We start from the raw sequence: 24,695 nt of genomic DNA, 5'->3' as shown, positions 1-24,695 counted from the left end.
CTTTTTTTTTTTTTTCATGAACACAGCTTTATGATGTATCAAAACCTGTTCAAATTCTGTTCCAGTTGAATTGGACATGATCATTATGCATCCGTGGCTGAACTTCTCAATCTGCCTTCCTCTCCACAGCACCCAAAAGGGTAGCCCAACTGAAGAAGATTGAAACCTTCATAGAAATCTCTAGAGGCTGCAGTGTTTATTTCAACCCCCATAAGCATACTGATGATTTTTATATTCGTATATCCCGTGGCTAAAACTGTGGAACACAACAACATGATGTCACTGATGAAAAATTCAATAGAATCAGCAGTTTCAGTCGAGTTGTGTTTTTGTTCGTCATTTTATTATTCTGGGGAGCAATGTGCTCAGTCTCTTTGTGCACAATTGGAAATGTTGGTATAAAGATGTTGGGCTGTCCTGCTAAAGAATGCCGTAGCGTCAGTGCAGCTGCTAGCCATTTTGGTGCCCTGAGCATAATTCCTTTATGATGCTCGACCCTGAGACAAAAAAACAAAACAAAAAAAACAAACAAAAAAACACATTTGTTTTTGCCAGTTTAACTTTTTATTACCAAACATATAACTCAATACCAATAATAAAATAACAGCATCACAATGTAACACCTAAGAACAATAAAACGAAAAAGTAAACCGATTTTGTTAACAGAGTACACAGAACAGGTCACACAGGTCTCTACATTGTCACATCCTGATGGACTCTTAATGACAGGACTGCGTATCTGTCCCTAAACTGCTGGTTGAGGGTGGTTGATCAGGGCTTCGAGCTGCTGTGGATTCTACAGACCTGCCGGCCAGCTCGGGTTGATGTGTGCCTGAACTGCTTGTAGATGATTGCTCATCATCTGTATCTTCCTCTTGGCCACATGGACCTCCTTGTATGTATGTCAGCATTGACCCTGCATTCATTTAGAAATAAGATGAAAAAGAATCAGTATAGAAAGAGACAAAATATCAAATGGAGAATCTTATACCGAAAACAATTACAAACATTTAAAACTGAAAGCATGCAGCCAAGGAGTTCTCCTCCTTTATAATTTATCAGCTACTTGATTAATCTAATCTAATCTAATCTAATCTAGAAAGTATAATAGAATGAGTTGCAAGAGGAGTTGTTAGCCTACCTTGTGCACTGACTGCTAACTGTTACTGGGAAAGTATTGACCACCGTCACGTCAAAATAAACCATAAACTGCTCAATATTTAATGTAAAGTAACAGCTAGCTGGTGTCAATTACTTGCAAAATGCATAGATATTGTTTAACAGTAAAATCTCAATTTAGCTTTATAACCTATCTGAGTCTGCTAACATTAGCAATAACGTCAGCTAGTTCGAGGTGTATGCATAGGCTAACCATCACATCAGCTGCACATTTCCCGTATCTAAGGATTATTAAACATGGACTTACCTGCAAGTGATGCGCGGGCATCATCTTGCAGTTTCTTCTTCTTTCTTTTCTCTGCTCCTGACTCCTGCTCTCTTTTTCGGGGCCATTTCCAAAGAAAGTTGACAGCCTGCTGTCAAACTTCGTCAGGCGCAATCCAACAGACCACTGAGATAGGGGAGGGCACCCACCTGGAGCTTGGGACGTTGAGTGTGTGTGTGTGTGTGTTTTTTTTTTGGGGGGGGGCACCATCATTACTTTCCTGAACAATTAAATATATCTCTTTTTCTGCCTGTTTTGTGATATACATGCCTAAAAAGTGCCTAATATTTCTATGATGAAATAATATCGGCATTATAATTATTATGACTATGAGGAGTTTTCATTAGGCTATTTTTGGCGCCCTCTCATCACTTGGTGCCCTACACACAGCGTGTGATGCGTGTGGTGATCCTAAAATCAGTATGGCTAGAGATCTTAATGAACAACATGGAGGGAGACAAGGGAGCATATAAATAATTAAATATCATGGTTATTACAAAATTGAATGTGAAAGTAGGGTGGCACCAGGACAGTTCTCATGATAGGGCACCCACCTAACTTTGAGGTCCAATTTATAAGAAATTGGATTGTTGAGTCTGATTCACAACTCATCCAGTCCTGACTCTCTGGGTTGGTAGCCAAACTGGCTAATAACTTAAAGGTAGAAAAAACAAACAAACAAAAAAAAACAAACAAACAAACAAAAAAAAAAAAACAATCACAATCTCCATTAAAACTTCAACATGGATCTATGTTAATTCCACCTTTTCACTGCAACAGCATTTCTTTTTTAATGTTTTTATATATATATATATATATATATATATATATATATATATTTTTTTTTTTTTTTTTAAAACAATGGCAGCCTGTGTCTTCCTTGGCTTTGAGCAAACTTTCATGAGAACAGATAGTGTGAACTTATTAGAGAGACAGTTAAAGACATTAATGATGGGGAAAAACAAAGCTGCACTGCTGTTATCCTTGAAGCGAGGTGTATAAATGCCCAGTCTACTGGATTGTTTGAGCCTGGCTGAGTTGTTACTGTGACAAAGGGGAAGTCAACATGAGTGACCAGCCTGCCAAACGATGCTTCCCCCTTTCCTGACAGATAAAGACATTAGTTACGCCTTGTCACTGTGTTGCACTGCAACAAAACAATTTGCCTTGGCTTAAGGTCTGTAGCTTTTGTCATTTTATAACACATGGGCGGAGGAGATGGGAGTAGCTGCCTGACAGCTGTAGACTTTCTGCTAACAGTGGTGCTCCCCTTCAACAAGTGTCTTTTAAGATGAAAGCCCTGCATGCTTTTATCCCACTTCCATATTTGATATACAGGCAGGGGTTGTGGCTGTGTTCTTGTCTCAAAGTAATATTGTGTCATTTGATCTTGGCAGATGGGAAGACATCTGAGGCCTGATTGGCTTAAAAAAACGGTGACGAGCACAGTTTGACACTGCGCTAAAATATGTGCCATCCCGCTTTGAAGAGACAATTAACATGGGAGCCAATTGCTGTTGCCTTTTTGTCTTCTATGTCCTGTCACAACAGTGGCCTGACATCTTTTTGTAGTGTAGTGCTCAATTAGCATTACCCTGACTTGGGAAATGTTGTAAAAGATCCAGATTCTGTGCCAGTCTGTCATACTCCTCCGAGGCTGTGGTTTAGGTCACCAGATGTAATTTAAATTATAGGCAATATGTCATTATTTGGCAGAACTTGTGCCAAATCTACTATTTTCTCATCCAAGACACACAATTAACCTTGTGACTTGCTGATAACTTGCTGCTAAATTGGTCTAAAGCGGAGCTCATTGCGCTGAAACTATTTGTCCCTGAAGCCAGAGGTAGCTTCTGTGACATCAGAGGAAAGTAGGGTAAAGTTTAGAACATGGAATCTAAAAAGGAGGACATTTTCTATTCTCCCCCTTAATTAGCTCATGCCCACATATCCACCCTCACCTAAAAGTTTCTAAATCTGCGGATTGGCCTCATTAGAGGAGTGGAGCACTGCAGTCGGGGATGTGTGATCAATAGCCCAAACTGAGACTAGACCCATGCTGATCACTTGCTAAATCCCACTTCTGATAGGAGTTGTTGTTCGGCACCAGCAGAGCTAACTCAGTTGATTAAATATCCACCTCCCTACCCTCCTTTTTTTCCTCCCATCTCTGCAGGCCTGAGTGATTGCCTGAGATGGGAAGGAGGGCTTATGGAGGGAGAGCGAGAGACTGATGGAGGAATGAAGGGAGGGCAGGAAAGAGGAAAGATCAATTGTGGATTTAGCTGAGAGCACAACCTTGGCAAGTGCATGCAACCCACAGCAGATAATATGATTATCTTGGGAGGAAAAAAAAAACAAAACAAAACAAAACAAAGAACCCCACCTCACCGCATTATGCAAAGGAAGATGTAAGAGGAGTCTTGTCTTCCATGCAGGCTCTAATTCAACAATATTTACTGGATGCCATGCTCATTTTTTTCCTATTTTCTTTTTTTTTTATCTCTGCCGCCAGCTTAAGAAATATTAATAAATAAATCATAAACTAATACCATGGTCCAGGGTGTATTATATTGTGGGGATGACAAGAAGATCGCTAATGCAGTGGAATTGTGCATTATTTGTCAGGGGGAGTGAAAAATATGAGGAGCTGGCACATCAATCAAGGTTGCCATTTCTACATGGCGGTATTGAACAGTGAGGATTAGCCACCCACTGTGAGGAATCAGTGCGGGACAAATAAATGCCTGATGTTTTTTTTTTTTTTTTTTTTTTTCATCCTCTGTCCTTCTTTCTTTTGTCCATACTGTCACTGTGTGTCTCAAAGTAATTATCAGATGATAAATGGTAGATTGTTTTTCCAGCTCCCCCTCTGTGTTGTAGCTCTTGTTCTTTGGTAGATACTGACAAAGAACCAAATCACAGTTTTTTTTTTTTTTTTTTTACATCTTAAATTTTAAGTTTCAGTCTCAAAAGCTGATGAGATAGATGCATGCTGTAATACATTGTTTGTGTTCAGGCAAGTTTTTCATAAAACTCACTGGTCTCGGTTAAACATTTGTATGTCCAGCCAGCTTGGAGCAGAACCTTCCCCCATCCCTAATGGTCGGGAACATCGTAATGTCTGTCTTGCGTTATGATTCAGTGCTATATGTGAATTTTTTATGCTTCAAAGTTTAGATTTCGGTGGGCATATTTGCTCACAACTTGCTCTGTCCCTTTTATATTGCCAACAGTTTTTGATATGAGAATGGACATGTAAATTATGTAAACACTTTATGTGTAAGTAACACTAAAAGCCAGTCAAAACATAATATCAACCAAAAAAAGCCCAAATTCATGATAGAGGTGTAACTACCAAACACTACTATATTAGCTGTGCCAGCCACAGGCGGTGGTTGGGTTTTCAGGGTCAAAAGAAACCAGTGTTTAGTATTCGAAAGAGACATGACATGAACACGTTGTTGAGGTCACACACTTTGCACTCTCACCCATCCATCTGATCTCTTCTGTCAGAGGTTCTGTAGCTGAACGACAATATCTCCACCTTTGATACTGAAAGACGACCGTCATTAAATGCGTGACTGCAACTCTAGAGAACATCAACAAGTTTGTTTTAAGCATTCGACCGAATGACCCGTGCTGTTGTTTGTCCTGGTGAGGACAGCTTCCGTCAGGATCCCTGACCCACATTCATCCTGAAACTTAATCTCATTCAGATGGGGTTTTAGAGAGGATCGTTAATCCTTCTTAGAGGAATTCATCTTCATTTTTTTTTTGTTTTGTTTTGTTTTGTTTTGTTTTGTTTTTTCACAGCCATAGTGTTGTTATTGCAGCTTGGGCCAACAATCTTGTTATCAGCTAGGCCAGCAAGTCAGTTACGTGTATTTCACTGAGATGGTGACGCTATAGCACAACCTTTACAATAGAATCCAACTGACAGTTGACAGGGGCACTGAATTTATAATGAATGTAAATGTGTACTGTTTACTCTGTGACAACCATAGGCAGAATCAGCCTGATGTTTTTGCACAGCAACAGACCTCAGGGAGCAGGTCTGGTGGAGGGTTGGGTGGGTTCTTCTAACCATGACCACAATCATTCCCAAACCTTAATCATGTAGTAGTAGTTTGATCCGTGATGTCACTTTAACCAAGCTGTTATTTTAATGTGTAATCATAACCAAACCCACAACACGTGGCTGACAGATCAAATAATGCTTAAACTATTCTTTACAATGCTTTTTGAAGGTAATGACTCAGTAATTATGTTGTTTCCGCGAGTGTCAGATCATGAAGGCTTGTTTTCGAAGGCACTTACAAACCACTTACTATGTCATTTATGTCGGAAAACTCATTGACATAAGTAGTTTGAAATAACTATTTGAACTGGAGGCTGTCTTAGGTTTTTGTGGTTGTTCTGAGCACTTCATTGTCAAAATGAAATTGTCTGCCTGTACTCGCTGCTTCTTCCTTTTTTTTTTTTCTCTTGACACCGGTGAGGAAAATGTTGGAAGGTCCACATGTAAACCTTCAAAATCAAAGTTTGATCAAATCTTTGCCTGCTCTGGCCTTTTTCTTTGACAGCTCTTGCCCCTTGCTGCCCGAGGAGACATTTAGAGTCACTAAGTATTAGACTCTCGCTGAGGGTGAGTGGGTGAGAACAGAATATAGACTTCTGTCTGGACATGTTGTCTCCAGCTCAGTCTCGGCTGTCTCTCTTTCCCTCACGTAAAGGAAATGGAAGCTGCACGCTGGAGATAAGCCTCTCCTTGCCCGTGAATTGCAGCTGCCACTGTCAATATGCAGCAGCGTTTCGGTATCCATTTCTACGTGTCCTGTCATTGGCAGAAGTGACAGGTAGATTGGATGGAAGACCTGCAAGCTGGGACGGGTCACCGGCTTGGGCATCTGACGCCTGGAAAGCTTGTGTCAGCCCGCTGGCCATTGGCATTCAGACATACAGCTCAATGTGCATTGAAAATGGGCCGGTGAAGTGAGACAAGGCTGAATGCTTGTATTTCCTCCCAGAATGCATTGGAAAGAAGGAGATGATATAGGAGTTGGTTGTTGGATTGAATGGAAAATGACTGGCTGAATTTGTCCCAGCTTTTTATTTTTATTTTTTTTTTATTTTTATTTTTATTTTTTTTTTCGCAGTTTCCACAGTGCGACATTGTGCCCTTTCAGCTTATAACATCTCATGTGATTAACACTTAACTATGACATCTCATGTGTTGGTTTAATAGTGAATAATGAAAAGTGATGTTTCACACATTGTGAAAACCTTCATGATGGCAGAATTGTACCTGAGGCCAAAATCAACTTTTATGAAATTGAACATTGTGAAAAATGATATTAAGAAGCAATTTATATTTTATTGTCATGGCGTGTCCTGCCATTTTAATGATATCAAGACATCATATTCAATCAAATATAGAAGGCTTTTGCAGTTTCATTTTCAATTTTAAAAAGACCACTTCAGCATCCACTTTCATCATTATTGTGGCATTGTCAAGCTGAAGTTGAAACAAAGTTGGCTGAGCTTTTTGATTTCAATTTTCATCTTGGAAGCAATTGTGCATATCAAGGTAGGAAATGAAAATGGGATTTTAAACTATTATTTTGGTTATATCATAAATTATGATGAAAAAACACAATATCAATGAGTTTCATAATACAGGGGAACATTTAGTATAATTTAATTTAAAAAAGAGGATTGACACATCATGCATTGTTGCTTAATGTGTGCCTAGATACTACTAAATTGGCAGCGCAAATTACTTTGCAGCATATTAACGCCGCTCTGTGTTTAAAATATGGTTTGGAACTGTTTGATAAATGAGGCCCATTTTATTTAAACAGCACACCTACCGGGCGACAGCCAATTACCCTTGCAGGCCAGCATGCAGGAATTCGGTCCTCAATATGTTTTGACAGGGTGGTGCTATATCATAGTTAGCCCCGCAGACACACTCGTCAGCCTCATACTTGATCCTGAACACAAAAGCTGTCAGCCAGGTCAGAGGCTCGGGGGGGCTGACATTGTCTGCAAAACACAGCCATATCTTCCAACAAATGGGACATGGCTTTGATGTTGTGATGGTGGTTTACGTGTGGGTGGGTGAGAGGGTGGGAGGCACCCAGAAGGCCCCCTGCCTGTGTTGTTGAGTGACATTATAAGACTCGCATAGGCAGGGTGACAGAATCAACTAAAGAATGCAGAGGCCCTGAGAAAATAACACTACATCGATAGATCCAAGCCTCAGCCAATATTTCACTAAACAGAAAAGGCTGAAATGGCATTCTTAAAGAAGTACTCCAATATTTGTTTATTCTACTTTTCCATCAAATCCTGAGTCAGATAAGAATACTGATAGTATTTTCATCCCCATGTACCCAGTAGCTCTGGGACATGACGACCTAAATTCCACCAGGTATCACCCTGTGATCTGTGTCTGATATCACATCAGTAAAAAGGGAAAGCATCATGTAAATGCAGGTGGAACCATTGCAGTTTGAAGGGGATCAGATTGAAACCACATCTGGAGGTAACCTGGCACACTCTTCAATCGGACGTGATCACAATATGGGGATTCAGGATTCACGTGACATGAATTTGCTAATGTTTTAATGCAGAGGTGTTGTTATTAAGATAATAGATTCAGATATATATCACATAGTAAAATGTGCTTTGAAGACAAGCACTCTCGCTGCCTTATTTACATTTTGTATTACACTTACATTCATCAAAGCGGCCTGCGTCTTCTGCGACAGCAAGGTGCACTTGATGCGGGGATAATTAGCAACCTGGCACTTAATCTTTGAGAGCCTTTGATTAAATCATAGCAAACATAAGATATATAAACCATAATGTTACATGGGCTCATGAGATTTTTCCAGAATATATTGTCTCATGTAATCATTCAAAGAAATCAACTGTTCTCCCAAGACAACCCCATCAATCGTTTGTGCGAAGGGATAGATGCAATCCGTGTTTACATTAATAACCGAAGACCTTTCCCTAAACCTAAGTCAGTCATTTTTGTGCCTAAAGCAAACCTCAGCTGTAGCTGTGGCAGATCAGAAAACAGAAATGGCACTGACAAATGATGCCATCCAATAGTGGGATGAGATCAGAATATGCTGACATGGAATGTTTCTAAAAAGTAATGTGCAAGGACGCATTTTGAGGTTTGCTTTTCAGGACTTTTTGGACTCTTTGGGGAGGACTTAAAGAAACAGAGGAAAAAAAAAAAAAAGATGGCACTTCATGCTTTCAGTCTTTGCACCTGGCTAGGCTAATCATGCTGTAAACCTACATAAAGGTAACACTTAGACATTAACATTAAATGTCCTTATGAGTTATTTTTCCCTTGTGCACAAACAGCCTCATCTCTTTTGGCCCGCTCTATTCCTCCACAGCACTTTTCCTGATTTTGTGTTTTGATGATGTTGTAGAAAACACCGACCCACAAAAATCTCTTGGTGGTGTTAATCTTGATTGAGATCTGGTGATTTTGAAAGCCACAACACAGAATTTGATGCTTTTTCATACTCATCAAAGAATTCAATGAGTCCCTCTGTCCTGTCTGGAAGTTCCTGTGTTTGTTTTTCTCTGCTCATTTATTCAGGGTTTTCCTCTCATTTCTCCCCAGTCACTGCAAAGGTTTCATGATCTAACTTCATGTCTGTGAACTCCCTACACACAGATATCATATAATAAGATTTATGATGTTATTTATGAGAAACCTTGAAATGTGAATCATACTATATTGATAATGTTCCTGTCATGATCCAGTTTATGGGAGCTTTTATTGCAGTGTATACATATTTCATTCCTTAATGATTTTCAAGCCTGCCCGCCTCCTTATACAATGTACCTTAGCACTACAGGAGCTGTAAACTGTTTTTTTGTTATATAAGGTATCTGATGCAAACTAGCCACGGCGGTCCAGCTTAAGGTCAGCCAAGGAGACCTTTCGCCTGAGGCAGGAGGAAACGAACAACTGTTCACGTGGAAAGCCTGTCACTGTGTGTGTATGTGCACAATCCCCTGCAGAGAAGTAGGGCATTTTCAGGCTTAAATCAAAGCGACAGGTGCACCACGAACCCCCTGTTTATACAGTTGTCACTGTGTGTCCAATTTTAGCAAACCTCTAAGTTTATCTGAGGTACCTGGAAATTGCTCTGGCAGGTTATTAGAAAATGTTTATTGGCTGTCATTTAGTGTGTAAGTGTGTTGCTCCATAAAGCAACTACAGGTAATTTAAGATTAGATGCAATCAATGACAATTATTTTGTCATCTCCACTGCCATTAATCTGAATCATAACATCATCTTTCCCAAAAAGAAGCAAAAAATAAACAAGCCTCACAGTCTCCTGCAGGTTCTTGTAAGGTTGTACTGCACATGTATCTAAATGCTAAACACCGGCATGCTAACAAAAACGACAATCTGATAATGTTTTCAAAGTGGCACAAAGTGCTACACAATTAGACCTTCTGTTAATATGGTTCATCCTTTGGGGAACATGAATGTCTCAATCAAAACTCATGACAGTCCATTAAATAGTTACCAAGATGCTCTAAACCAACAGTGCTAACCTATTTGTGACACCAGATGAAAAGATCGCCGTAGTTATAGTGATGTATCCTCTGTTAACCATCAATGTCTGTCACAGTTTCACTAAAATCATCAGTAGTCATCATCAGGATATCTTGGAATGTATCTACCAGATTTCATGGCACTCCATTCAACAGCTATGGAGATACATCACTTCCTAAATCAAGAAATTATGAATTTTTATAATCCTAAATTCATTTACTTTGTGAGAGCTTTATGAGAACACTCGCAGAGACTTGGATTTAAATTCAGGAGGTTCAGTCACTCTCAATGGGCTGCTCAGCATGGAGAGACGTTTGGGAAAGGAGCTATTTCAAATTAGCAGTAAACTTCATGTGAGCATGCAGTGACATTTTTAGCCAGTGCCAAAAGTAAATTCTTAATCATTTACCAAAACTGAGTTGCCCAGGTACTACTCCATCCACAGTGGTATGAATATTCAGTGACTTCTCTGTCTGCGTTAATGAGTCTGTCAAAAACAACGCTAAAGGAAATTTCCCTGTAAGGCATTTGATTCATGCTTTGGTCACTAACTTCACAGTAGACGTTTACCTGAACGCAGCTCACTGTATACCTGTATACATTGTATACCATCGTTAACCATGTGATCTGGCTCGCCAATTTCTTATCTTTGTTGATAGCTGGTTTTGCGTTGGGTTCAGGTGATATTGTGGGCACTCCAAAAATGAAATTAGGTTGCTTCCAACTCACTCTGTACATATTTAATGTGTTATAACTCCCACAAAAAAAAAGATAAATATATATATATATATATATATATATATATATATATATATATATATATATATATATATATATATATATATATATATATATTTTTTTTTTTTTTTTTTTTTCTATCATGATTGCTGGAACACTTGGATTTTTTCATTATGTTGGGCTGCTGACATTGGTGGATATTGTGTTATGTATACTGGCTTATGTTGACACGTATTAGCAATTCATGAGTCCAGGTGGGAGATATCAGAGCCTGCATGAAAAAAGAAGGGAATTGGATGAAGGCAGTCGTTGTGGATGTTTCTGTTGAAAGGATGCTATTTTTAATCAGGTTTTGAGTTGAACTGTTGGAGATTATGTTGGCCCTGTGTGTGTTTATTCAACAGGCTGAGTGCAGGCAAACATTAGCTGCATATAGCTGTGCTGATGACAGTATGAATACAGTAATTGTCCAGAGAAAAAACAGGCGGAGGATGATTCAGGATGAAAATAACCTCAACCTAACACAAAAAGTTGACTTGGCTACATTTAAAACAATGCGCTGTTCCATTGTTCGTGACACAGAGACACATGCAGATGAAAAACAGAGCTTAAAAAAGCCTAAATGTAGAAAGTAACCAAAGTGCTTATCGTTATGTACTTTAAAATGGTAACTGACATGTTATTACTGCAACTATCTTTTCCTCTGTTACTCACAGGCCCGCAGTGTCAGGAAATAAAATGAAATCTGGGTCACATTGTGAGACATTTGCCTTTGGAGTGCACTTTGCTCCATTGCCATTTCATTTTTTTTTTTCCATTCCAAATGACCTTTATAGTCCTTATTACCCAAAAAGCTTTGCCTTACATCATCATTCTCCACTAATTGCTCTTTGCAGCAGTGCAATCACAAATAGACAAAACTTGCCCTGTAGAATTAAAATTTTGAAGTAACTTCAATTGGAATTATTTTTACGTATTCATTTAATTGATGCTAATAATATCAGATGGCACAGTGAAGATTAAACAACATGATAGATTTATTTATGTCTTTATTTGCCCTTCAGTTAAAATTTGCCCATGCACTTGCGATCTACAGAGAACAGAAAAATATGAGTATCTTCTTTGTTCTCAAGAACACAGTAATTGGCACAAACAACAGGTGTTATTTAACTGCAAGACCGTGAGAGTTGAAGTGCAGTTTATGCAAGCATTAACCTTATGAGCACATAAAAAAAAAACAAAAAAACAAAAAAAAAAAAAACTTTTACATAGGTTGGGATGTGATCAACACTGATGGCCAACTATGAGCTCAAGCATGAAGATGGTCTACAGATGAGAAGCGGTGGAATGCAAAGCAGGATGTAAATTAGTGGAGACGTCAGGCCAAACCAGGAGGAAGACGTCTTAATCCTAACTGGGGGTGTAGCACATGACGGTGACACCTTTCATCCTCATGCCAACATCTCTCTTATGTTGTATGGGATCATAGACATAGTCCAAGCATGCTGCCAACATGTATTGCGGGCTACCTTTAAAAGCTGATGGCAGGCGCAATCTCCAGGCAGCTAATTAATATCTTCATTAGTATGCGTACACGACTGTGAACATGCAAAGAAGCGGGGGGGAGCTGTGACACGTCCCATTTAAGAGGTTCAGAAGCCTTGTGCTGATTCCTGATCTCTGAAAGTAGAAACTGGGACCTAGGAACATAGTATTAAACCATGATGAGTTCATATACCATAGCTCCAGCGTGGTGACTAAGAAGCTTATGCAACAGCAAAAGGGAATTAATTAAGGGCTCCGTAAAGCTCCTGTTGGTAAGATAGGAATACTGACACTTTGGGTTCCCCAGTCTTTCAGCTGAAGCTTTGGGTTTCCCAACTTATTAAATACTAACGCTGTTCGGATTGTAGGTTGGGTCAGCTGTCATCTGATAGAGTAACCCCACTAAGTTAGGAATGAGCCTCAAAAATGTACTATTTTACCAGCCGGAGTTTTCATCAGTGATGTGACTAACAAAGTGACACTAACAGATTCACCTCTGACCCGGAATGTACACTTCCAGATAATACTATTTACATTATGAACACAATAATTACATGTACATAATTTCAGTTTTAGAGGAGGTCCATTGTTAATATGCATGGAAATCAAAGATTTGTGCATTGTATGCACTTTTTTTTATCCAGGAGGGCTCAAACGCTCTTGCAAGTCTTTTGGATCACCAGGACTTGACGTGTCTTCTTGGTCCCTAGTATGACTAAAGTGAGTCAGTGTCCAAATCGTGCAATCGGGTTAGGCAGGATCCTGCTTTGGTCTGTCAGTACTGTTATGTCTGAATCCAACCACGCTCTCTTGTTGTTTGTGTCTGCTCTTTTTTTTTTTTTTTTTGGTGCAGCTGCCATTGTCAGCGTCTCTTTTTCTGTGACCTTCATTTCGGATCAGCTGTAATTTGCCTCAGGTCCATCCATGTTGGGTGTGACTGTCCCTTTTCCAAATTTAAATCTTTTGTTTGTCCATACATTGGCCAGAACTGCAAGGCCTGAGCAGAGACTGAACTTCAGCTACAATTATCTAATTTAGAGGACATATAGTATGAGATTTCATTTTTCAACACTATAATCTTCTCACAAATGTGTCATAGGTTCAGTGGTTAATCAACAGTGAGGATGTCTGCGCCATGTCGAAAATTTGGAATTGCTTTTGGTGCATGATGGCATTGTTCTGATCCCTTTCCTCCCACTGGATGATTGTGGGCCCGTGGTGTCACATTTTCTCTGATTATCCTGGATATATTTTCTGGTGCTGATTTTGTGTTAACAGAACCACTGATGGTCTGCGCCGATTTGGTTTGTGCACTGTGAAAAACCGGCTCCGGACATTTTTGTCATTTTCTGCTCCATTTGTGGGCAAGTTTCATTCGCATGAATGTCACCCAGGAGTAAAAAGAATAGCATCAGACTGTGGAGCTTTAATTCCTGCTGTTGGAAATCATTTCATAGCAACACAAAGCAAATTTAGCAATGTCGGTATTGGTATTAGGGGACCGAAAAAATGGGAACGTGTTACTGCAGCTGCCGATGCTGTGTTGTCGCGGAGACAGAAATAGAGGAGGAAAGGTTTGCTATTAAGTCCCGTTGACGCCAAAAAAAAGTCATGGCAGTCTATGATTTAGATTGGAGCTGTTCAAAGGAATGTGAGAGAAATTCATAACAGCATATTTTAGTATATAGGTGATGTTACACCATCAGATGCAACTGAGGCTTTTGCATAAAGATCCTGAAGCAGCTGTTGGACATTTCCTTGAAACTGCTGGATTGAATAAATTGTCAAAATCAAAATACTAGTGGCCTTATGAGAGGCAATTGCCAAGTCGCAGCCAGAAGCAGTGGCAGATGTAATGGGAACCTCCACAGCTTCAATCCAATCACTAAAAGAAACAGTATGTACTAGTAGTACGAGTAGTGTTCCCTGCCGAGTTTTTCCTCTATATTCAGCACAACTGTCCTGCAGCCATAAATTTAACCCTCATTTCCCCCCTGCAAAGTCTTTGCTCCGACTCTGGCTTAGACATGGAGTAAAGATATTTTTGACTTTTTTTTGCTTTTTCTACAAAAGCCCACATTCAGGAAGTCAGCGCATGCAGACACATGTGCGGTGTCAGTTGGAAGGTGTTCATCAGATGTTTGCATCCTACCCTTATCCTGTCACATAGCCCCCTCAAAATACAACTCTTGCTCTGCCTGTCTCGCCGTACCCCTTCAAATAAAGACACAACAGCAACCTGGCAAGTGGCAATTCAGCAGCCTGGCAAAGGATATAAATCAGGAGGGGTTTCCAAGAGAGCCTTGACCTGAAGAATGAAGAATGAAGGCAGTCAGGCTGCTGAGATCTGCCTCCTCATTCAATTAAAGCAACTGGGAAATAATAACGTTTGCAGTAACAGGACAGATAGTGATGCTATGTGGCCTCTTATTACCTTGAATTTGACTTCTATCTGTTCTCCTCCTTGTGTATCACTTGGTTTCCTGCTTCACACTCTGCTGTAGGTAAATTAAATCAAATTTGAGACAATCTTTAATTGCAGTAGAAATAACGCAGTGTTTCATGCAGTGAAGTGTTTCAGCAGCTAAATATACCACAGGGTTCACCATTAGCGTAGCGTGTCCGATGAGAAAATAAATAGCGCCAGCTTGAAGCTTGACACACACCTGTTCCCAGCTGTAACCATACTTGAGCATTTGTTTGCCTGTCACCTACAATGTATTTCAAAGCTGTTACTGTGGCAGTGACAGACTCCTGATAGGATGTGATTCTCACTCTTTTTTCAAAGGTTGACATGTGACCCCGTCAAGCAGAAAACATCTTCACTCCTCCGCTTTTCTTTGACTTTGAGGTCTTTGTTCTTCTCTCTTCTTTCTTTTTCTTCAGTCATCTTCGCTTGCTCCGTGTGACTCTGTCAAGTGCGCTCTGACGGTGACGCATTATATGAGGAAATTTACGAATGTGTTTCTGCTGAGCGGAGAAGATTGCAGCTTTGTTTGAAAAGTCTTCCTTTCTGCCTGCCCCTCATGTCCCCCTCTGTGCTCATTCCTGTTAATGGTTACAAGAGCCGTGCCCTTAATAGCTTGCCTGGTCCCATTCAAGGTAACTGGCTGAGTGAACAAACATACTGTTGCGCCATATGTTGCTCTTTTACTTTCTTGTGTCACTGGGAGCAGAAGCTGACTCTCCTGTCAGGATATAAATGACTCAACTACATGTGTTACACTTTATGCTGCTTATTAGCATGCATTTAGTAGCAATTTGGTTATTTAGCCACTGTAAAGCACTAAATAGTGCTGTATGACCATATCCTACAACTCCCAGGCTTTTAACTTCCCCCCCAATAACCTCTTAATTACTGATTATTGATTGTAAGGAAGATGGTGTACATGAATAATGATAAGGTGGCAACAATCAGGTCTTATTCATAACTAATTCACCATTAGTTTGACAGTTTTAAACCCACACACTGGTGAATTTCTCATGAGCCAGACCTCGCTTTAGGATGCTCACAGGGAATATATTCTGATTTAGAAAGATTTATTTTGGAGTTATTTCAACCCTATTAACATTTGTCAGTATGGGCCTCAAAGGCCATGAGATTGTAATTCAAGCACAACAACTTACTCAGAATCAATATTAATAACTTATGACAAAGTGTTACCATTACATAAGGGTTGCTGTGGCTCAGGTGGTAGAGCAGGCTGTCCAGTAATCGATAGGTTGCCGGTTCCATCCCCTGGCTCCCCCAGCTGCACGTCAAAGTATCCTTGAGTAAGATGCTGCAACCCAAATTGCTCCTGATGAGCAGCTCGGCACCTTGCACCTCTGCCATCAGTGTGTGAACGTATGTGTGAGTGGGAGAATGGGGCAAGTGTTGTAGCTCTGAGCTGTCAGAAGACTGGAAAAGTGCTGTAGAAAAGAGTTCAGGTCCAATTACCATTAAGCTTTCTATAGTCAGACAGCAGGACTGTCCTCTGCATTGTTGCATTTAAATAATTTCATGAAAATAAAAAAAATAAATAAAAAAAATGCCAGGAGTTTAGTAACGTTCAACATCACATAAGGAAGCTTGAGAGTCAATTTGAAAGCAGATCAGATTTACATAAAAGAGAAGTGAATCCAGTTATAAAGTTGCATCATCAGTGACCTGGCCTGGTAGTAACCTGTCAAACCTTTCTGTTGGGCCGTAGGATGATTTGAATCACCTCAAACCCTCTGTCTGGATTATCAGTCTAACAGACGGATTGCAACTTTTTATGTGCCTGCATCCAGTTCCAGTCCAACATTAAGTCATGATGCGCTTCCTGTGCAGATATATTTGTTGTTTTGTACACAACAAAGTAGTAAGTTCATCTCATGCAAGTATTCAACCTCTATTCAGTCTCAAATACTGTCTAGAATGTCCTGAGAGGCGTGACGTTTGGATGCACTTCAAGCATCTCAAAGACAACTATTTTCCAAACAAGAGCGGTTTTCAGGTTGATGAATGTGCTTGCTCTACCTCATTTGATTACGATATAAAAATCTACTTGCAGGGACAAGGACATGCTTGTTATAGGTAATTCCTCACTGTAAAAAGCACGTCTTTAGTTGTTGTCAACATGTGTTGTGGTTGTATGGTAATGCAGTTGAGAGCAGTGAGGATTTTTGAAACATGTTTTTGGTGCATCCAGGTGCTTGCTGGGAGCAAGAAAAAAAGCCACTCACTACTTGTCTGTACTTAAAAATGAGCTTTCCAGACAAGGCCCTCCCTTGCTTACAGTATTTTTGGTGTACGCTCCTTGGTTAGAATATGTAACAGCAAAAAATCTAACTCACAAACTCCTAAAAAGGCAGTTATTACCCAAGTGCACTTTGTCACTGTACCTTCAGCAGTGGGCAAAATGACCCAAACACTTACCAGAGTTTCTTAGCACTGGAGAAAAACACAAGCAGAGTTTTGAGTATCCAGCCTCCTTTAATTAACACAGCGGTCCACTCTGTCCTCCTTATTTTGCCCATTAATGCCTGTTCTCGCTAAAACCATCTGTCCTTTCAAAAGCTGTTATGCTGTGACCTTTGGGAATGTCACAGGCCAATATTCTAACTGTTGGGTATTTGGATCTCAAGCTGATTTAAGAGGATCAAGCAGTCAAATGTTAGTTTTTTGAGGACATGAATCATATTCGGATGATTCTTTTTCATTTCAACTAGCTGCAACAAATGAAAATAATTAGACTCATAATGGTCTGGTAAACAATATACTAAGTCTTTTCAAGGACTTTCACAGAATATTTGTCTGAATAAAATGCACGTTTCAATTCTTGTTACCTACTTGAATGTATTACTTACTCAACTCTTAAACATACATTTCCCCCATTAAGATCAGTGAAATTTAGTTTCCAAACCAATTACAAACCGTAATTTTTTGGAGAAATGCTTGATCATTGAATTGAGGAAACCTTACACTTTGAGGAAGACTAGGTTTCGTTAAATCTTGGATCTTATTTTCTTTTGCTGGGGATTATGTTTGTTGTGGTCACATTGTTCTCACCAAAGTAATACCTGAGACCTTCTGAGAACGATATCATTGAATACTAATGTACAGTCGCAGCCTAAATTTGCACCCTTACCTATCAGCAAGTTTCATTCTCTCTGCTCGGTGTGGTTTGAACTTGCGAGCGGCGTGAACAGGCTCTCCTCACACGAACCAGCCACACCAGCCCTCTCAAACATTCACAGTAATTACCTTCCCATGATTTTTGCTTTGTGATGCTTGTCTTGTCAATATTGCAGCTAAAATCCATTATTTAATATTTTCTCTCTCGTCTTCTCTCTTTCTCCTTTAGGTGAGTGTCAGTCAACAATGTGTGGATATTCAAGTCAGCGGTGAACTCCTGCTGAGTCCTCCTGCATTGCTTTATTCCTTCCACATCGGTGTATGATTCTGCCATCAGGTTTGAAAAGATTGGCCCCTTTTAACTGTGATTCACTGTGATTTTGATCAAAGAGAAAAGGCAGTGGGCCCAGAGAGACAGTGTAGTACCGTGGCGGTCTCTCGTCTGCTGAGCTGGTTGCTGTTGGCTTGAGCCACATTGAGATAAAAGTAAATGTCACTGGTGACTGAGGGCTTTGGTCTTTCTCAGATGTCCATGGTGTCCATTGTCGTAGCTTGACTTGATCCCTTTTAGCTTCCAGGGAACTGAATGGCTACTGTATTTAGGAAACCTTAGTTTGTCTTCTTTGGGAGTACTTGTTATTCAGCGGTGAGCGCTGCAGCCTCTAGTGTTTATTGCAGAATGTGTGCTGATTGCTGATTACTGCTGACTACAAATGGAAAGTAATTTCTTTCTCGAGTATTCTTTTCTGAGTAAGTCCTTACATTGTTTCTCAGGACATTTAAGTGTTTATGTGTTGCTGGTTTGTGTGGCATTCTCGAGTGTGTTTGCCAGAACATCTCTGACCTTCTTCAAACTGTTTCAATAAACAATGCTGAATTATCTGTGAGGAGAATGAGCAGCTTGTTTGTTGTGATTGTTGAAGTGTTTATCCATGTAGGTTAGGGTTAAACCAACACATTATATTGCAAAAAATATGTAATGCCTCGCCCTGCATTATGGACGCAAAGGTCGACACTCATGTTGCATTTCCATTGCATGGTGCAGCTTGACTCGACTTGTGTTTTTTTAAGTTTTTAGTAATCAGAAGTTGTAGATTGTACCTTTTGTTGTTATCATCTTGGTTGATGTTCCATGCCAGTTAAGTAGACACTAAACTGTGGGAGTGAGAAGATAGCTAGCTTTGGTCGAATGATGATTAGCAAAAGAATCCCGCCTACATTGAGGAGGTTCTGGCTGCAGTGGTAAACAAAATCAAGAAAAGTACCTGTTACCAAAAAACATGTTGAGCTGAGTTGAAGCAATTGGAAACATGCAATAGAAACACAACGTAAAGTGATGAATTTGTGAGACCCTTGAGGTGAAATCTGTCAAGATACCTGGCTGAGAGTACTGTATGCATTTAAAGTATGTGAAAATGTGTATATAACTAGTCCCATAGACTCTACGCAACATAGTCCAGGTGTCTTGGGGCAGTTATATTTGATAGGTCACTGTTATGCTATAAAAATATAGGGTGCATTATGGTGCATCAAATGCATTAATGAAGGGTTAAAACTTTAGTTTTTTTTTTTATAGTTCATCGTTTTATCATTAACTCTAATGCTATATTTCACAAATGGGGTCTTCTGTCATTCATCTATGTGTAGACATAGGCCTATTAGTGTGACCAAACAGTGCTTGGTAAATAACAGAAATACATACTTCCTCTACAGTTATAGGATCTGTGTTTACACTTCAGGTCCTCCTATTTAATACATGCTTGATTAAATTTTGGATCGCTTGCTGCATAAATTAGTATGTTAATGAGGAGAAAGGCAGGACATTAGCAGCTTAACTGCTTCTTGTCAGAAGTGCTACATGATTAAATTAATGAACAATGACTTAAGGGATAAATTAAGACTAAAGCGATTGTATTTAAAGTAAAATAGAAGTAAAGAAAGTAAAGAAGTAAAGCAAAGACCCTGAGCCTTATATAGCACACTGACTCAGAGTATTTAAAAGCACAGTAATATACTGTTGATTATTATCGATTAACTAGGTCTGTTGATCCAACAGTGCATCTCTTGGCCAGATTTCAGTTGGATGTGTTGTGGATAATCATGACCCCCAGTTTTAGTGACTACTGGACCATAACTCTTGTGCCACTGCCAGGACTTGGGTCCGTGACAAATTGCCTCAAATACCAATGTCAAACTTTTCATGAATCTCACTGGGGATTGTCCCTGCCAACAATGTCCCTGCCATCTTCTTGCCATCTTCTTGGTGACATCTTTTGAGTCAGGCTATTACAAAAATAGCCCTACCCCTTGTACCCACCAGATGCATTGTGATCAGGGCTCAGCTGTCACTTTAATATACATCAGTATGATATGTACACATTCATGGGGTTTGTTCTGCTGACCTCATGACCTGTTGGTGTTGACATTTCTACCTATAAATGAGAAATATGAACATATAATCTGGAGCTTCATGGCTACTGCCATTGCGTTAGCTAAACGCATTGATGCCAGCCAGAGAATAAACCCTATACATCTTCAAAATCACTTTGTTTTCCTGTAGCACTAGCCCCGAGGCAAAGTTAACAAACCGATACTCAGTCTAAGAGTTACAGAAATCCTCAGTGTACTGTTTGTTCCCTCCAACGCTTTCTTATTGCGGTGTTTTATTGAACAGTGTGCCCTCTAGGAGCTACTGATAGAGCTTTAAACTTTGAGTCTAATTGCTTTTAAATGTCACAAACATTTGCCATCAACAGATGCAATTTAGTCATGGAGGCATTCAAAAGAAGCCACTGTGAAATATTGATAGCAGGATTTGCAGACGCAATTCTCTAACCATAAAATGTGATGTATTGGTATAATATGTTGTCTTTACTCGGCCCTGATGGTTTGGACCAGTCCGCCCAGCAACACTGCAGACATGCACACACACGCATACACACACACTCCAGTGGTCATTAAAAGCTCACGTCACCAGGGGCATATCCCTGGCAGCACCTGCCAAAGCCATTATCTGCCACCCTGTCCTAGACGAATGCTTTGGCATACATCTGAGCAATTAGGCCAGATTATTGGCAACCTTCCTTGGCCTTGCCCCATTATCAAGACCACTAATTACTAGCAGTGTTCCGCGCTTTCTCTCTCATGCGCACGGTACAGGCAGGGGAGGCAGTGTGAAAAAAAATAAGAAACAACTGAGACAAAAATGCACAGAAGTGGACGGCCGCAAGTGTGTGGGCCATTTGAGACATCTGTACTTTAAGTGTATGTGTATGTGTGAGGTTGCAGAAGTAGCAGTGTCCAAATGTCATCAGAGTGATTGAAGTCTTTTAAGGCGTAATGATAGAGCTGATGACTCATGTTTGTGAGGTGCTGGCTTGACTGTTGGTTTCGGCAGAGTGGAAAATCAGGCCTGCTGGGCAATTGCAGCTTTAATGGAGAATGGCACACAAACAGGGCACATATGGACACATTTGCGTGCACGCTCAGATGGACTCACACCCCCACACAGTGCGCACATGCAGGAACACATGCGGACAGTATATAAGCTTCCATACCGCCAACCAGTTTAGCCCAGTGCATTAAAGCTAGATTTAAGATTAGTGGGCAAAACAACATTTTAGGCTGTTTTATAGAAAATAAAAAGAAAATGGTGGGCGGCTGTAGCTCAGCGGGTAGAGCAGGTCGACTAGTGATCAAAAAGTCGCTAGTTCAAATCCCGGCTCCGGGCAAAGCTGGGCTGCATGTCGAAGTGTCTTTGAGCAAGATACTGAACCCCACATTGCTCATCAGTGAGGGCCCTGCGATGAGCTGGCGACTTGTCCAGGGATTACCCTGCCCTCGCCCTGAGACAAGGCTGGGATTGGCTCCAGCAGCAGCACCCTGTGACCCCATGGAAAGGGATAAGCGGTTACGGACAATGACATGACATAAAAAGAAAATGATATTTGGTCAGTATTTACAGACTGCTGGTGTCGATCCACATAAACACTGCTTCATAAAGGAACTCTCCAAAAGCGCTTCAGTAACTGGGAGCACGTTTTTCTAAAGCGGTTAGTCATGTTACGTGTTAACTAGCCTCTTTCTAGCTTTAAAGAAATAAATATATTAAGTTTTTGCCCCTTCCCATATATCATACTTTATAGTCCATTGTCTTATTCCTTAGTATCTTTGATCAAGTCTCCCTTAAAAATGAGATAACCCTAACCCATAATAAATTGTGAGCATTCAAAAAACCAAGCTCCTATAAACATTTTATATTATCATAAATGTTACTTTCTCTGTAATCTGTAATCACTCCCTCAGTTTTAGCTGTAATCTCCATATATATGCCCAAAATGCCAGCTCAACCCACTTCTGTTGTTGAGCCGATGACATTAAAATGTCTGTTCTTTGACATCTTCAGCGAACCAAATCACACACCAACAAATACAATTATGTTCTAGCGCTACCTTTTTGTAGTCATTCAGGCTATTACAAAAATTAAACTAATGATATGTTCTTTTGCTTAAACATTATGTAAATAAGTAAGTACATGTTAATTGCCCAATTCAATCGCTACAGAATATCTTCCAGGAAGATTTTTGTATGGATCACCCTGACTGTCTTCTTTGGCCTCCATTATCAGCTAAATTAATGAAAAAAGTCATGTTCTGTCCTGTGTTGTTGGTTGTTTCTGTGTGATTTTGAATTGAATCTGCTATGTGAAGTTCTAGTTCATGCTTATATTTAATTGGATGGACACGTAAGTGAAAAAACAGCAGGGACTCACTATAAAACCTTTAGTACTCGGCCATTCTCCAGCCATCAGAAAGGTGAAATTGGAGGGATAGTTTGCTGTTTGATGGCTCATGACTATTAAATTCTTTTACTAGCTCACATTATCCTCTTCGAGTACAGTTGGTGCGTTGTGAATTTTTTCGTGTAGTAATGGCACAAGCTTTTATTCTTATTTCAATGCCTGATGGTACCCCAAAATCCATACAGTTCTTCTCAGCTCTCAGCCAGCTGTTTAGAAATCATGGCCATATCATCCGGGAGCGCTAATTGTCCCTATAACGCAATCAGGGAGTTTATCTTTAATAAAAACTGCATTCTGACAAATGAGATTTAATCAGATTATTGACTTGGTTATTTAACCATGTCCTGTTTATCTCTTAATACTCCCACAGCCCCTGTCCTTTCCTTCCCAGCCAAACACACGCACGCAGACACACATACTCCCACACGTACACACAGGTTAGCTTTTATCCACTCCATAAATCTGTCTTGTCCCGTTGAAAAACTGCAGCTTAGTAAAGGTCTCTGTGATGTTCAGAAGTGGGGAAACCTGCATGCTAAGAGGGTGGTCAGTGGAGATATCGCCTCAGACCTTAGCTCCGGCTGACATTACCACCACCAAAGGTCAGATATCAGAGATAACTTTTTTCTGAGCCGCTGAAGGGATAAACTTCACACATTCACCATGACATGCAAGGAGGCCCAGTTGTTACATGGATATGCGGCACTTTGAGCTACCGTGGATTTTTTTTTTTTTTTTTCAGGGAGCATCAAGGAGTGGGTGGATTATAAACTTTGTTGAGAGGTGTTTCCCTTCTTCACTACCAATCTCTTTGTCTCCTACACTATCAACCTTCTCCATTCTCCATTAAGTCTGGCCCTCCTCTGCAGTAGACTGAGCACAGCATGAAGCCTGGAAGGAATGGAAATGGAGGCTTATTAATTCTCCCTGGTGGCCGAAGGACCGGCAGTCCTCACTATGTCAGAGGAGTATAGAAAGGAGAGTGGGAAAAGGCGAACGTTTGTCACAGGCTGATATCATAGCATGGGAGAGCTTTATTTGAACTCTGGAGGGTTTATTTCTTTAATTTGTTTCATTTGGGCAGGACAGAATAATGCCATTTGAAACAAATATCCACACCGCGACCGCTGGAAACACAGAGCTCCGTTCTCCTCCGAGCAAACTGTGGCCTGCTTTATTAGAAAGGAGAATGTAATCGGTTCAGCAACAAGAAACAACTTCTATCACATGCTTCTATTGGTATGAGGGGGGTAGTGTTAAAGGAGGCAAAATATCCAGTGCAGCAAGGAGCATTTTTGCAATATGGTTTAGATCAAGGGTGAGACTGAAGCCATGGTGGGGTTCAGTCAAGGGAAAACAAAGGAGGCAAACGGTGCCTATGGCGGAAAATTTTTAGTTTTATTAGAAACAAGGAATGGAGCAAACAGGAAACACACTCTGAATGATCAGTGATAACAAGCCTGTTGTCTGGAATACTTTCACTGGTATAATTGGTCCAAACAAAACATGAGGGAGACTCAGCAAAGCTAAAAAAAAATGGGTGGTATATAAATATTTGTGCAAAGATTATTGTGATCTCTGTAACCCTACAGACATTCTGTACCATCTAGCTTTTACATTTCTGCAAAACCGTAGACAGCAGTTAAAACTTTATTTCTTGAGGTTCAATTTGTGCCCAGTCTGGTTAGGGTTAAGTCATGAAAACCACCCTGTTAGGGTTCAGAGAAACCTCGTGATTTGGCTTAAGATAGCTGTTTTGGTCGCCACAGACATGGCTGGAAGTTTCCCGAGGTATCCAGTGGTATCACATTTGCAAATGTGGGGCCGGTTTGGCAGCCTTGTCCCCTGTAGCTCAACCTCCATGCCCTCCATCTCATGATATGAAAGTCAGGTCATAGACATGTAATGTGAGCGTGGTATGACATGTTTTGTACTAATGTCAATATGGCACATAGCCAA

At 40.2% G+C, this 24,695-nt stretch overlaps 1 protein-coding gene across 8 annotated transcripts in view; it reads left to right on the top strand.

Moving 5' to 3' along the window:
• The window catches only part of cadm1a (cell adhesion molecule 1a), a 394,713-nt gene that overhangs the window by 175,939 nt on the left and 194,079 nt on the right, over positions 1 to 24,695 (top strand). The window contains exon 4 of one of the 8 annotated variants that reach the window (XM_037120287.1): positions 18,165 to 18,272. The exons of 6 other annotated variants lie outside the window; for them this stretch is intronic. In XM_037120287.1, coding sequence (XP_036976182.1) covers positions 18,257 to 18,272 — 16 coding nt within the window. In that variant the 5' untranslated portion in view covers positions 18,165 to 18,256. Of the gene's footprint in view, positions 1 to 18,164; positions 18,273 to 24,695 lie in introns of those variants that run through there. One more of the 8 variants, XM_037120291.1, reaches the window with a different exon arrangement.

The sequence above is a fragment of the Acanthopagrus latus genome, chromosome 13 (assembly GCF_904848185.1).
Source record: "Acanthopagrus latus isolate v.2019 chromosome 13, fAcaLat1.1, whole genome shotgun sequence".
Taxonomy (NCBI): Eukaryota; Metazoa; Chordata; class Actinopteri; order Spariformes; family Sparidae; genus Acanthopagrus; species Acanthopagrus latus.
The sequence above is the reverse complement of the archived record's forward strand: the minus strand, read 5'-3'. Positions and strand labels throughout refer to the sequence as shown.